Below are 16,267 nucleotides of genomic sequence, written 5' to 3'. Positions count from 1 at the left end.
CCCTCCCACCCCCTTCCCCAACCCCCACCTGAACCTCTCGTCTACACCAACGCAGACACACAGATGACTCACCTCCAGGCAGAGCTTGGCAATGTGCAGGTTGAGCTGCGCTGATTTGAGGTCAATGAGGCGGAACAGGGCTCGGAGAATCCCTGACCTCCTCTTACAGCGCCGGCTGAGCATGTCCGCCTCCGCCAAGATGCAATGAAGACGATGGCACAGATCACACAGATGCTCCACTGAGATGTTACTGCTGCCTGGCATTATAGGGTAGAAGATGTTACAGGAGTATGTGATAAAGAGAATAAAAGGAAGTCCAGGTCGAGTTGTGGGTAACTTGGTCAACTAGTGTGAACCAGTGAAGAAACCCAAAACCTACAGCAACACTAGCTGACTTCACTGCTCAAATATTAAGGGTCAACCAAACAGAAGTACTCGGCAACCTGCAGTACCTCTGGAGACCTCTGGGATAAGGAGTCATGAACAGAGAATATTTTTCCAATAAAAACCTTTGGGAAAAATGATGTTTGGAAAGAATTAATGACTCGCAGCATTTTCGTGGCCCACATTTGGTATGCAGTGGTACACATTGGTATCTAAAATATAGACTGCAAAGTTCAACCAGAGTTTGCCCTCGCTTGGGTCAGAAATGATTGTCTTCATCACAGTAGAGCCAGAAGAAGGCCATGTACAAATGTTGCAGTGGAGAGTCCATGTTGGAATATTTTATTGTATAATTATTAGTAAAGTCTTTCTAGGAAGAGATAATCTGACCTGACCTAGACTGATTATATTTGAATGTTTTCTCCATCACACCTCATCTTTGGTTTATGCTAAGTTTGTGGTCCACATTGTGGAAACTGGGCAGCGTATGTGGGCCATCAAAGGCCCCATAATTCAATGCAGTATTAGCCCAGGTAGCCAACTTTTACTTTGCTCTCTTTGTAACGACCCATAATCAAGGCACTTACTGTGTGTGTGTGTGTGTTTTGGCATAAGTGTAAGTGTAGTCCCTGTAAATACACACCAGTGGTATTTTGTGTATTTTCTGTACATTTTGGCTCAGCTGCACATCTACTGTTTGCATGAGGAACTTTTGAGGTCAAATCCTGACATCAATGCTCATTTGTTCAGCAGTAAAACAACACAGCCCTTCCTTTCCTCTGAAGCTTTGAGTTTCAACAGTCAGACGCAGGGAAACAATTCACTAACATGCTGCTCGGAACTTGACGCAGAGGAAGATGGAGGGCGGAGGCTTTTCCCTTGTTTTTGAGGTGAAATAAATGTTTTCCCTGCAAAATAACAGGGTTTGGCTATTTCCAAAAATCTTCTCTCACTCCGCTCACACTTTGCTCCAATTTCCCGCTCGATCTCACTCCAAGGTGTTTTATGCATGAGCCAGCGAGCACTCAGTACAATAAATATTTAATATTTATCTTTCAAATGAAGTTTCCATTAATTTTGTAGAAGCACTCACATTTTCATGCATATATGTTTGACCTCATGCGTTCTAGACTGCGGTCCCAGGCTAGGTCTGCTCCGTATGGACGCCAAACACAACATACGTTGTGTTGTTCTTTTCTTCACTGGTTTAAAATCACAGCCGTTTTGTTTGGCTTTGTGTGTGACACAAATTGCACTAATTTTCTCAGTCTGCTGGTTGACAACAAGGAAACAATCTAGGTTTTCAACATTAAAGATGAAAAGATTAAAGAGTTTTGTCTTTTTATATTAATTACAACTACTCTTGTCACTCCAACTTTTTTTGCCTCTTTGCTGTCTGTTAACTACTTTAGGGCTAACTTCAGTAGTCAACTCTCTGTTGTGTTTTGACTTAGTTCCTGCTAATTTTGGACCAAGTAGTTGTTGCTGAATGTTTGAAATGTTAACACTTCTGACTAACCAAATATAAAACATAATCAAAATGTGCTGTTCATGCCTAAAGCCTTGTAATCATTTAGCTATGGCCACCAGGTGCTCATGACCTGGGTGGTGCATAAACCACAACCTCCAAAAACCTGTAAAAGGTGTCATGAAACCTTTTTTGACACTTTGACATGGCCGTGTCATACAACATTTGTGACAAAAGCCTGTCCCACGTCCTTGGCTTCAGTTATTGCACTGGCAACTGTACCTGCAGCTGCAGTCTCCAGCTGTTGGACGAGTGGACAGATCTTCTCATCCCACCTCACTGAGCTGCCCTCCTCCTTCTCTGTGCTTTTGTGCTGGGGTCCATTTTCAGGCCCTGAAGGTTGAAGTGAAAAGTGCAGTCAAATTTTTAACCACCTCAAAAATGCAAGAGGAACAAGAGTGGCAACCACAGTTCACAAGTTCACTGCCCTAAAATAAAACTGAGGGAAGTTTGATACTGCAGTCACAGGTCACCGTGTAACTTCCTCTGAATGGATCCCGTGCTGATGTAGAGTGGTTTGCATGTGACTTTGGTGCATGTGTTGTAAAAAACATGTGTTTTTTGCACATTAGCGCGTGCAGCCCCTCACACAGGATTTGTACTAAAAAACCATTTGCATACTCCCCACCTTTGCTCAGTGTGATGCAGGAAGCTGTGGTTGCCCAAACCAACAGCTCTGTCAGCCATTGGCTGCCTGCCTCTGCTGGTGGATATTAGGCCCATAGCAACAACTCCCACAAGTCCCTGATCAATATTTGACCAAGTCGTGTTCAGTTACACAGAGAGGTGTGTCTCTGTTTTGGTGAAATAACATTGCTGAGACTGAGCCAGAGTGGCATTATTTTGTGAGGATGTATGTTAAAATCACAAGTAAAAAGTTGTCATACATTTCCACTCAACATGGTAAAACAAGTCAAAACGAACCTGTTCTCTTCTCTTTTGTGCAATTTGTGGGTCGAACTCTTGAGTCATCAAATGGCTGCTTTATTCTGCTGAAAGACAGAGTGTGGCTTTTTATTATTACTGTTGTTTGGACATGACAGTATTGATGACTTAATTAATTCTAATTAAAATTGACTGAAAACCCAAAAGCATTTTCAAACAAAAGATTCAAATTCATAAATAAATGTTAAAATAATAGGCTTATGCTTCCCTAATGCCACCAGGTGGCACTATTGCAGCAGAGATTGGGACTTGGTGTCTTGAAAGCAATCAGGATAAAAATATATAGAAATAAATAAAAGGAGATTAAAAAAAAGTTCATCCCTGTGTCTGTGCTCATAGATGTGCGTGTTTGTCAAACTTTGTCACAGAGAGAAACTGATGTCACCCACAGGCGTCCTCAGTTTGTCACTGTTTCTTTTTCCAGAGTGATCACAGTCCGTGTCATGTCATATGTGTTGTGGCTTGTCCTCATCGAGTGTGTGTCTCGGTCTCTGGTAATCACACAACTGTGAGGACTCACTTTTTCACATGGATAGCGAGTGTTTGATTAGAACAGCAACATGCTTTCCATTTTAAATTAGAGCTAAAACAGGCTATTATTTAGCTAGACTTAAAATTCTCTGTCCTTAAAATGTTTATTATGAATTTTTGCTTTTCACAGCCTTTATTCTTGTTAGATTTCTACATTTCTAATGTCATTTTGTTATGTAAATGTATGTTCATTTTAATTCTTTTTTAGTTCTTTTTTATTTCTTGTTTAATGTTGACATTTATTTGCAAACAGTGCTAAACATGAGGTATTTTTGCAGCATTTTGGCCACAGTTTTGCTAGCTTTGTGGTATTTTCCTTTCAATATTCAGTTCATCTGGATAATGTTTGGACACCTGTCTTATGGCATGTCACTGATCATTAAGGATTGAATCAGAAATATAGCACAGTTTAGTCAAGTTGTCAGCAGGACATTAATAGAAAAGTCTGGTATTTCTCTGAGCCTTCGTGCTCCACTGAGCCTTGTCACTGTTACTGACAGGTATGAGACCCACACTGACCCCAACTATTGTAACTATGTCCCCTCCCCGACTCACTGCAGCATCTGTGCCGACTGTTGCTTGACTCCAACATTACAACTCGTCATGTGGTTGTTACTGTAGAGTGAACTTTCACTCCAGAGAGGATTTAGTGACTAGTAAAGAGCTGGCACACAGAGCATGTTGAGCAGGAAGAGCTGGGGGAGACTCGATGGGAGTTTTTTTTTTTTCCTCTTCCTTCTCTGTGTGATCGGATTAGGAGACTGATAATAAGGCCTCTTTGTGTGATATGGCATTCTCTGAGACATGACCTCATCCTCGTCTTAGCCCTGGCCAGTGCAGTGCAGTCACAACACACGCTGCTGCCAGTCTTGCCCAGATGGGCATCCAAATCTAATACAGAGCCATTTGGAGCGATGAAGCTCTGGCTTATCACAGACAAAAACCTAGCGGATGTCTAATCTCCTCTTCATCGTTGTAGCTCATCCAGTTCATCATATTAATCTGTCACGCTGAGTCTATTTCCAGCAGTCCTGCTTGTCTCCTTTACAAAACCAGAGGAGCATGGATCAAAAAAATCCAGCCTCACATCCAAACCCGATCCTCTTTAATTAAACTGACCACAGGTTCATCTCCTGGGCCATCTCTCTCTCTCCCTCTCTCTCTCTTGTCAGCAACAAGTTCTATAAACATTGTGTGTTAACTTGGCCTGTGAAGGAGGCGGAGAGCTGCAGGCGAGAGCTCAGATTTCCTGTAAAAGTGTTTTATGGTCTGGTCTTCCTTCTAAAGCTCCAGCTGCTCCACCCAATCGATAGGTGGATGGGCTGTAATGACAGGCCCCCCGGCCTCATGCCGAGAGTTATGCACCTCGTGCTGACACACGGCTGATGAGGTCGGCAGAAAAAAAGCCCGGCTTTTAGCCTCTCTGCTCTGTGAAGGTGTAAAAGCTGACAAGTGATGGTGATGACAGATAGAGGCAGTTTTCACTGGGGAAGGAGGCCAAGAAGATGGGTTTAACTGCCCCCAAGATGAAGTGAACAGTAAAGTAGGTGAGGGAGGAAAACGTCACATTCTCTTTTTCTTCATGTCACAGTGTAACAAGGTGAATTTGGACAAAAAAGGAAAAATAGGTCAACCTTGGCCAAAGAAGAGTGAAGTTCTCTAGATAAATACATAATAGTAGAGGACAACTAACGGTTAGCCTCGTGAGGGCCAGCAAAAAATGGAAGATTGAGCTAAAAGCTGGCACAAAAAGAAGCCTTTATTAGCTCAAAATAGTTTTATGGTAAATATTAGCAAAATGGATGATTACAGTAAGATGTTAGCCACATGTTAACTGTTAGACCAGAAGAAATAAAAACCATGTTAAAGACAAGAACTGGTTGGCTCCTGGCCTGGATTTTCTTTATAGGTTTAACAATAAGTTGACGTGCAGAGAGAGCGAGAGCAAGAGAGAGGGTTAGAGAAAAAGGAGGAGGGTTTAACGAGACAACAGGACAGGAGGCCTCAAACTCCATCTTGTAACAGCTTCCACCACAGCCTTTGTGTAGCCATAAATCTTCAACTCATTGTCTGAGTGTCGCTTTGGCCAGAAGGAGTGGAACACGAATAACAGAGAGTGAAAACAAACCTTTCACTTGCAGTCCGTTGTGGACTGGGTCTGTGGGCAGAACTGTGGACACTGGTATGGTCCGCACTGTGGAGTCTTTTCGCTGATGGCTGTTTTTGTCCCGAGCCTGGGCCTGCAGAGAGGAAGTGGTCAGTTATTTGCAGATGTTTCTGCTCCTTTCTCTGACATATGCACTCATGTGTTGTGTGCAACACGTATATGAGGCTGCAGATTAAAGAATCTGTTCTTAGTTTATTATCTGCTTTATGGCTGCAAATAGCAGAAATTTGCAGTGTTTGAATTAAGAGTTATGGAGAAATAGACAGAGCGGCCATTTTTCATCACAACCAACAGCAGTAAATCCAACAACGGAGAATATAAATTAGCTGTGATGTCAGTACATGAATTACTCTATTCTTTAACATTCCAGAAAACTGCTCTGGGGTCTGCACATAAGAGTTGAAAGGATGATACAAGTGGAAATAATAAAGTGTTTTAATGCATTCACTGGGTTTTTATTTTTTGAGCCTTACCATCTGTGCCTGTCTGTACGGGAGGGATCAACGGCAGAGATCCAGCTCTGAGGAGTCGGGCCCGTGGCCCTGAAAGCCCTCTCTTCACTTCCGGTGGCTCAGCGGGGGGTTTGGGACTGAGTTTAAAGACTTCCTCAGCATCAGAAAGGACTGGAAACTTTGGCTTCTGGTTGAACACAAACAGTGACACAGACGGTGGTGGGAACAAAGAGTCCCAGTTCTGATTACCGTTAAAATCGCACATATTCCCGGACAAGTCCCCATTATTGCTGCTACTATTGTTTTTACTTTGTATTTTAATGTCTACTGCTGTGTTTACAATTGCATCTGGACAGGGCAGGTACTTTTCAAAAATTCACAACTTTGTATGAATTTCCCGCTAAAACTTAGCACACATGCCCAGAAATGGGCTAAATGTTATTAAAAACTAGCTGAGAAATTAATAGGTAGAGTTAAACCAGAAGAATAGCTGAATGTACTGGGCTCAAAGGATACATGTTAAACTAACAAATAGTTAAAATTATCAAAACTTTAGTAACAACAAGTATATGAAAGACCTACATGGTCCAGTGGAGCGAGACGAGTCCCAGAACCTGGTCTTGAATCAGGAGCCTCAAAATTCTGAGCATGAAGACTGTTTCATGGAAAACAGGGAATAATATATAGATTATGTCATGTAAACACGAGTTAAACTAAAATTTCCACTAATGTAAAAGAATTATTCTTGGTTGTGTGACTAACCTAAAGGAAGATGGAGGTCTGTTGACATGGTCTACACGGACAGAGCTGGTCCCAAACAGCTGCCTGTGAGCGTCTCTGGGCGTGAACGGTCGCCTGGTGGACTGAACCCTCAGAGACTGTCGGGCCTCACGGACAATCTCTGCACATGTCTTCCTGGATGGGTTGCGAGGTGAAAAGAAGTGGCTGCAGATCTCCGGTTTGTCCGCCATAAGAAGTGTGACGTTTGCCAGAGTAAACTGAAAGAGAGGGCCTCAGTAGTTTGACTCCATGATGTTAGACGCTACAAACACAAAAACATGGAAAAGATACGTGAAATATTTGAAGTGGAAGAACTCATTGGTCTGAGAAAAATGGCCCCAGTCAGTGTTATTCAACAGAATTAGATTTAAAGCTGCAGATAAAGATGTTTTCCCTACTCCTTGACCTTGTAATATGTTCAGGTCAAGGAAGATATTACTTTGTCAGTTATAGTCTGTCTTAATTAAGACTTTAAGTAAGTACATTTGAAGTTTTTATACCAACGGGAATAAAAAACAACAAAGAAATGGGTGTGTTTATAAAGCAAAGAAGAAATACCCCAAAAGTAGCTATGTTATGCTAATAATAATAGCTAAATAATAGCAACTGCTATTACACGTAGCTAATATGAGCTTCGTGTAATGGCAGTTGTTCACAGAATAAACTCGCTTTCAAATGTCGCATCAAGTTTTAGATTTGTTTACTGTTTTTTTCTCCAAAGCTTCTGCAGATTTGACGTCTGTGGGTGTTCTCTGTGACAGAATGAGAGCTTCCTCTGCGCGTGCATGCTTCCGTTTCCATAGTGATACAACGCCACCGTGGTGCAATCGACAACAAACCAAAGAAAAAACAACTTCAGAGCTTTATAACGCTTGTGTTCTTACACGACTGTAACGAGATAATAAATTAGATATAATTAACTTTGATATATTAAATTTCAGTTTTACTGTATGAGACCAGAGCGGCTGGAAAAATAAACGGTTGTGAAACTCAAGACTCCTATCAATGACGTCACTAACCATGGAGTACAACCGTTAAAATGGAAATAAAATGTATAAACTTACCGTTACCCTCGATAAACCGTACCTGGGAGATTATTTGAAGGGATTATTGATCATACTCGACAACATCCGATCAGTGGGATAAAAACAGATACCTGCAATTTAAGGGAAAAGTTGTTCAGTTTTCCAGTCCTCCTGTTAAATTGACAAGAAAAGTTCACGTGCACGAGCGACTGTGTTCTCGCGAGAGTCGGTGACGTCGTTTACCTGAAGTGACGATGCAGTGTAGACTTCTATACAACAAAAACAGATTAGATTATTCAGTTTAATGGAGCCCCCCGCCAACTAAGTCACAGATATTTGTGTTTATTTAACTTAGTTGTAGTTATGTCATATCTGAAATGACTGTTAATGTCGATGGATTGTGAAACTCCTAACAATTCTATCTTTATCTTATCTACTGTTGAATATTTGTCATATAATTAAATAAAAACTGCAAATTATAACAAAAGTAATCTTAAAATAATTAATGTGTATTTGCACATGTAAACACTCAGACAATGTTTCTTTGGCTGAAGGACTGTTGTTGTTTTTTAATGTTGTGTACTTTCTATACTTCTACATGGTATTTTGCTAAGGCAGTAGGAAAAAAAATCCATTATTTCTGGCTGTCATATGTTGGACAGGCTGTTTAGAGATACGTTTGTTGAATGGTTTACATGTTAGTAGTGACAGACAACTATCAACTCATACAGTAGCTATATAAAGTGTTTTACTTTATTTGTTTTTTAAATACACAAATCAGAACAAATGGACGACTACTTCTGCAGTTCATGATCAATACATAATGAACTTCAACCCATGCTTTAATGTGGCTTTCATCCACCAGGCGACCACCTAAAACACCAGGTGTGACTAGCTAACGGCAAAGAGCTTCAGTTTTTAATTTTCAAACTGTCAGAGCCTGAACAATTTTGTGGATCTTTGGATAGATTTAAATATCCTCACATTCTTCAGTCTCTTGGATACAGTGAAGGTGATAGGTACGGGGTGCATACTGGGCACACCCAATCACAGGGCATCACCATGGAGCTTTCCAGCCAATGGGATTAAATGGGTTTCTGAGTCACTAAGAGAGAGGAGGAAGATATACAGGCAGGACAGGTGGCTCCAAGGGACTGAGCCACGGACTCTGTAGTCGAGGTGTAAATGAGTGAGATAACCCGTGGACACAGGGTGACTTTTCAGCTCCCCCACTCCCCATCCAAACATTCTCTCTCTCTCACACACACACAAATGTACTCACATGCCCATCTACACCCACGTCACAGCAACGACTGGGTCGATTTGTGAGAGCCATCATCCTGTTGGAAGGTGGTGTGTCTCCCTGGTAACCAGCTCCTTCTCTGGTCAGAGACTCAGAGTGTGATGATGAGCACACACATCACAGGACAGGGTGTCTTCACTTTCACTTGACTGCAGTTGACACCAAAGTTTAACACCTAAAACTGCAAAAACAGTGTACCTGACAAAGTGCTTTTCTCTCCTTTAGTTTTGCAGCCCTTTTTGTTTGTGAAAAAGGTAGCATTACAGATGGAATCACCCAAAAGCAGATGTATATAAATCCGAACCTGTACTTGTACAAAATAGTCATCACTTTCCTGTGTTGGTCATTCAACCACAGATCTGGGGGCAGAGGTCGTAGGTGCTGACATGCAGCTCTCTATTTTCTACTCACAGTCCATCAGCTTTTCTATCTCTGACTCAAACCTCCACCTGAGTGGAGCAAAGTTTGTTTTTTTCTGATTAATTGGAGTTGAATTGAAACGTGACAGAAACCAGTGGTGAGTCACTGTTTCGTTTCGCCTTCACTCAGCACTTGTTGCCTGTTTGACAGATGTCGTCATGCACACACCGAGAGGAAAAATCCAAACTCCTCACTAACTCCTCCAAAGATTAAGGGTTCAACTTTTGTACTCATTAAATGGGATCAACATGTTTGTTCAGAGTCAGTTTCTATCAGTCTTGCTTCATGCAGGAGGAAGAGGAGTGGAGAGAACCCTCTGTACATTTGGCACATTCAGATAAAACTGATGATACTTTAGGAACTTTTGTCAGAGCAGGCACTTTTCCCTCTTTATCAGCAGTGGGAGTCAGTTTAATTAGAGGGAGTCGGGCCAACAACCTTTTTAAATGGTCAGATGTTTGACATTGGCGACACAAAGTCCATGAGTCTTTCCAGAAAGTTCAGTGACAAGTAGACAGAAATCAAGACAGGACCTTGATCAGTTTGAACTGTATGAAGGAGTATATGTTTTGCATAATTACCCAGAGTCCTGTCTGTCCTGTCTTTACACTGGTTTAAAGAACATTTAGTAACCGTATGGTTAGAACTGAGGTCCAATCTGTTTCAATCAGACTAAACAAAAAGTGTTCAGCTGTGTTGTTTGTTTCCTGGTGTTTTTTATGCAGCTCTGAGACTCTTTCTCTGGAGATACTTAAAAACACTGGCACACTTTGTAAGTCAGCTCTGTTTTGACATTTGTCCTGCCCTGAAGCACCGACATGCACATGTGTATAATGTGCTCCACATTCCTCAACCACAGTGGTAATGACCTGGTATTTAGCTCTAAGCCTGATTCCATTATGTAACTGTGATTGTTTATTTATTTTTTTATTCCTACAGGGTTATCCTGTCACGGAATCTGAAGAATTACCAAAATATATATTAAAGAAAATCATATAGTCTTAAAGATTTTATTTCACTAAATAAGCCAATATGATTTAGAGACATCTCAACAGACGGAGTTTATTATGGAGAGTATTAGGACTTTACTTCACTCTGTGTCACAGTAGTAAGTGTCCCCTCGGTGATTCTGGAGGTCGAGGGTTCAAATCCACAGAGGGCCTGCTGTCATATGATGATACAGACTGCACACAAAATGTCATATCCGTATTATTACATTACACAACATGGTGTTTTTTTAAATTTATTTTTCCTTTGTTATTTTGTGAATAGAATGACGGTAACAGAACATTGAAGTGCAGGAAAAGATGAGACATTATTGAAGGATACACCAAAGACACTCAGAGAGACGTGCACTTAACTGTGACCCTGGATAAACAGAAAAACAGCCTGGAAAAGAGCTGTGCAGCAACCATGGCCTTTTGCAGCTGTTGAACAGTCTCTGGTCTGGGAGATGAACAAAGACGCTTACATTCAATTTTTTTTTTTCAATTTCGAACTAAAAAACATTAGGGGCGGAGATAATTCCCAGAAAACACTCATCTGACAGAGTACGAAGAAAAAGAACTGAAGGGTGAGGTTGTGATTAAATGGCCTTGGTGAGGAGTGCTGTGAAGGAGGAACACACTGAGACACACACGGGTCAGACAGGTCAAGACACCCACCCACACAGATAATAATAGAAACCCATCAACATGGAGGTGCCTGCATTTTGATTAGTGCTCAGAATGAGAAGGATGTGCAGCAGTGGAGCTGACAGAGTGATGATCATGTCATTATGGGTCTTGAACGCAGTTTACACTTTGACGAAAAAACGACCTTAGGTATTTATTTTTTCTTGAATCAAATCGATTTATGTAGTTATGTAATTATGTATGTAATATTGGTTGTCAAGACAGTGGTGACCAGATAATCCATTGGATTATCCATGTATTCTGTCCACCTCACACTGTATTCTGACAGACCAAGACTGGACACTCTCTTTAGACAACTGTGATCTGTTATAATAAACACTTTTATCAATGTCAAAATCTTCACAGTGTTTTTATGGCATAATAATTTAATGATGTCATTTAAATCTACTGCTGTCACTGGTACAGACCCACTGTCTGCTGAATGACATTCTGTGGGGCGTTTTATGGAGCTCTATAGTAACCTGCACTATATTAACTGCCACACACACTTCATGTCACCTTCATCGGTAGAGTCGTGTTGTCCTGATTCCCCTCCTCCTTCCTACCGCAGAGCGACTCAGTCATCAGTCTGTGAGGGTTACAGTAAGATGTGCTCCTTTGTTCTTGTGCTGCATCTCTCCGTTCACTACACGTCCTCATGATCTCCCAGTGATTAATGGCGACGGTCTTCTCTGTGTCTGCATGCAAACCCTGCACACAAACAGACACGCTCAGCAGATCAAACATTTACACTCTGTCAGAAATCTCCAAGAGAGAAGCCACGGCAGGATCCAGATCTAAGTACGAATTTCCACAATTACACGGTACTTACTGCAAGACTTTAAAACATATTTTCAATCAGATTTATTCCATTCCATGTGTCTGTCGTGCAAGAGACCAAAGCCACAAGTTTTATTGTACTTTGAGTCTCACACAACACACAACTATACAACAGTATAGAATACAGCTGGGCCAGAATGCACACACTCATAAACACACATGTAACGCATATGTCAGAGAGGCCTTTAAGACACGGTTGGGGAAAATGATTCACTGCCACCAAAGAGTACAACCGTCAACCCGTACACACAGATGCAACCCTGATGTGGGGCACATGCTAAAGACACAAAAACACTTGGAGACACAGGACGGAAACATAGTGAAATGCTAATTGGAGTCATTGGGAATGGTGTCTGCCAGTGTCTCGTCCTAATGTTACCGCACTTGTCAGAGTCGGGCACTAATGTGCTGATCATATGTGGCCTGTTAGCATTAGCAACATTGGTTTAAATTTAAAATGATGCATGTTGTGGCTTCTTGAGCCATTTGGACCCTTAAAGAACACACTAGTGGTGAATAAGAAGGCACTATGTTAGATTGATGTGACTTTAGGCGCTGACGTCTCCTCCCTAACGACTCATTCTTTATGCTGGATTAGCTTCTCTTTGTCTCACCAGCCAACACACCATCACCCGCACCATTACTTAACATGTGGAGAAAACAGGGGGAAGCACAGAAGGAGGGGAGGCAAAGATGGAGACGGAGACTAATGAAACTCTGTGTGTGCTTTCCCCAGTGGTTTTAATGGTGAGCGCAGGCCATAACTCACTCCAACGCACATGCACGCCAGCACAAATGAATGCACGTTCATACATGTGTGTGCATGTGATGTCCACACCACCCTTTTTCACTCCTTCTCTCCCGGGTCTTTGTGTGCGTCATAGCCTCTATTTCAACCAGTGCAAGGAAGATATACGGACACGGAGCTCAGCGACCTTGACATTCGGTGTGAGTAGGTTGGAGCGGGGGTGGGGGGGGGGGGGGTCTGTACTGACTGTGCACCGAATAGACCTATCTATGAATCATTAGAGTGGTGCACACCACACATCGCACACGTCAGTAGATAGAGAGAAGCCCTAACTGGACATTTCTTACCTCCACCTTCTCCAACTGATATTTCAAATATCTACTTATAATGAATACCACCTTCACTTCCTCATGTTTTTATTGGCTTTTCCCTAATAATAAAATCAAATTATAGGCTTCATAAGCCTATTAAGCAACAATAAGTAGTCAGCCATTTTACAAGTGGCTCCATTCTTGTCGAAAACGCCAGGTCTTCCCTTAACTTCACAGAGGAAACAAAGAAAACCCTCTTTTTTATGTAACTGAAATTAGACCACAGAGAAACAAGACGTTAAATACTCCCTCACCCCCCACCTCACATACATTAATCTAAGTAATGAGTGCACTCTCTCAACGATAGCGCCTCATGTAGGTCAGTATCAGAGGATGCAGGAAACGGTATATCACAGAGATTTTCATTCCTCGCTCGTTCCATTAAATGTCCTTTTATGACTTGCTGTTCTATGAGTGATCGCCGGCCATTATAAGACAGGTTGGTGGTGAAGTGTGCTACAATGCTGCAGTAACGCAGCTCTTTGACCCGGTGTGCACTCGCTTAGTACAGTCACACGCAGCCACGTGTTACAGCGGGAGGTAAAGAGCTCAAGGAAAATGGATAAACGATGGGGGATGGAAGAACGATGAAGGTTAGTGGGCTTTTACAGCAGATGGATTGGGAAGAGGACGAGCTTGATGGAAATGGCACACACACACACACACACACGCCAAGAGACTGACTTGGTGTGCACAAGGATCAGATCTCATTAATAAAAGGCGGCCCTTCTGTTTCATCCACCTCTCTTTCTTCTCCCACTCCAGCATCAGCCTCCTCTCTGTGTCAGTGAGTTGTTAGCTGTTGGAGAGTTACTACGGGGAATGATAAAGGAAGGAGTTGATGAATGAGGGGAAACGCAGCACAGGAGAATCAACATGTGTAAACAAGAGAGTTCTGACTGGAGTCGAACGTTTCCCAGCTCACCTACTATATTAAAAGGTTCTTTTTAAAAAAGAGGGTTCATTATAGTCAGATCAAATCACTCCCTCCGACCTGTCACACCATCAAAACAAATCAATGGTTCAAATGAAAGGCGTCGATCAGCTCAGTGGTTGGAACAGCACACGTCTGCACTCCTGCAGCAGGAGGTCATGAGCTTCAGTCCCATCAATGCTCAGAACTATGTTCACCAGTCAAAGGCAAAGAGTGAAATCCTGCTACTCTCTATTCATTTGTGTCTCTTCAAATGGAGTTGTTTCTGTGGTGCAAGAAGCATGTGAGGATTGTTCACTCCACTCCACTCCCCTCCACCTCCACCCACAGGTGTTTGATGTGAACAACACCAGGGAGATCACACACAGATTCAACAGGCAAAGTTAGAGGAAAGATGAAATATTAGGACAGCAGCCTGTTGTAATCCTCCAGCTCCACAGCTCCGAGGAATCTTTTTGATATTTGATGTATCACCGTAGAGAGACTCCTTGAAATTCTGCTTCAGGCTTGTTTTCCAAAATCTTAAAAACTTTGATGGTTTCATCAGCTGAATTCAAATGGACGAAAACTCTTAGATGAAATAAACTGGGGTTTAAAGAAAAAGGCTAATTAGAAATTGAACTTTGTTGAAGTGAGTGATGAGGTGTGAATTACTTTCTATTCGGCTGTACTTCATATAATCATCTGTAGCACACTGTCACCTGAAGGTTTTTGGTTCAGTCCACATTAAACTAAAGTACTTTCAGAGATTTCATCTTCCACACCCTGCTGCCACCACTGCCTCCTCCTCCCTCATCAGACTCCTCTTCTCACTTCCTCTCCTATCTCTATTTCTGTCCTGTCATTACACCTCCCTTCAGCTCATCATCATCTTTCACACTGATATTGTGGATCACATCCTCACATATGCAGACTTGTTAAGTGCCATATGAATGCAGATACTGCAAACCTCAAAGGGAAAGTGAGGCGAGGGGCGGAGAGAGGATTGTCAACATGTTGGTATAAATCCTCGGCAGAGATCCTCATGTCGGTGCATGCCTCTGTGTGTGTGAATCTTTAATAAGAGAAGGGACCTTGCAGCGCGAGGCAAAGTAATTTCTCACCACCAGCTGTGAGTGTGAGCTATAATGTGCCTTGATGACGCTGATCGCAGCCTGTGAATAGAGGTGCTGCAGGACAGCGTTCAGCCGCTCTGTGCCAGTGTGCTGTTACAAGGATGACATCATTCCACTGCAGCACTTAGCTCGTACACACACACACTCTCTCTCTCTCTCACACACACACACAGAAGTATCATTCTCAGTGCTCTGATCTGTCTATTTGTGGTCAGCCGCTATTGGCATATGTGTTTGTGCTCAGAGTGTGTACTGTAGAGGTAAAGACCAGACAAGGTTCACACCACTGATATCACAAACTGTCGTCATGTCACTGGAGGGAAGGTGGGATGTTCACTAATGGTCATATCACCGCAGATCCATCACATCTCATTTCTAACACATTGATGACTCACAGGTCATTAGACAGATCAGCCCATGTGGGTGTGTGCACAGCATCAAGCGTCTCCATGTCTGTGTAAGTGTTTTCATAGACTCTACATACAGTACGGCATGGATGCCATCAGTGAATAAGTTAGAGTGGAAAGTACAGGGTGTGTGAGAGACTGGAGATTGATATATGAGAATAAGAAAATGAAGCTAACGAGAAGCTGGGGTTCAACCAAACTGAGCTTCACACCTTAGCTTTGCCTAACAAATTAATATACAGAGGGGGCTGTAAAATATTTATGTTTAGGAATAAATTAGTAATATTTGAAATGATAGTGTTTTCACCTGTACATTTACCTGGAAAAATAGGGTGAGGCGTATTGGGCTTTACAGTCACAACAGAGAGCAGAAAAAAAGTCTCAATGCTTCCCTCAAGATCTTGCTGTGAACACACAATGTAACGGACGTGCACACGCACACACACACACACAGTTGTCGGTTAACCCAGAACAGAATGTTTTATGACAGCAGGTTGGCAAGAGAAACTGGTGTATTTGTTCCAGAGAGGACGAGGAAATGGAGGGAAATAAGGAGAAGAGTGTCGCAGCTGTCCAGTTAGGCTCAGTGTTCATATCTGGTGGAGAAGGCCTGGGGGGAAATTACAGACATTCAAGTGAAAGCT

At 42.2% G+C, this 16,267-nt stretch overlaps 1 protein-coding gene across 1 annotated transcript in view; it reads right to left on the bottom strand.

Annotated features, from left to right (window-relative positions):
• Positions 1-7,839, bottom strand: part of armc2 (armadillo repeat containing 2) — a 29,337-nt gene extending 21,498 nt beyond the window's left edge. Inside the window, 8 exon segments of the mRNA XM_017033897.2 lie at positions 73-257; positions 2,135-2,245; positions 2,837-2,904; positions 5,517-5,628; positions 6,029-6,194; positions 6,590-6,662; positions 6,770-7,005; positions 7,492-7,839. Coding sequence (XP_016889386.1) covers positions 73-257; positions 2,135-2,245; positions 2,837-2,904; positions 5,517-5,628; positions 6,029-6,194; positions 6,590-6,662; positions 6,770-6,978 — 924 coding nt within the window. The 5' untranslated portion in view covers positions 6,979-7,005; positions 7,492-7,839.
• Between the last annotated feature and the right edge of the window lie 8,428 nt (positions 7,840-16,267).

The sequence above is a fragment of the Cynoglossus semilaevis genome, chromosome 7 (genome assembly GCF_000523025.1).
Source record: "Cynoglossus semilaevis isolate Cse_v1.0 chromosome 7, Cse_v1.0, whole genome shotgun sequence".
NCBI lineage: Eukaryota > Metazoa > Chordata > Actinopteri > Pleuronectiformes > Cynoglossidae > Cynoglossus > Cynoglossus semilaevis.
This window is presented reverse-complemented; position numbering and strand designations above follow the sequence as displayed.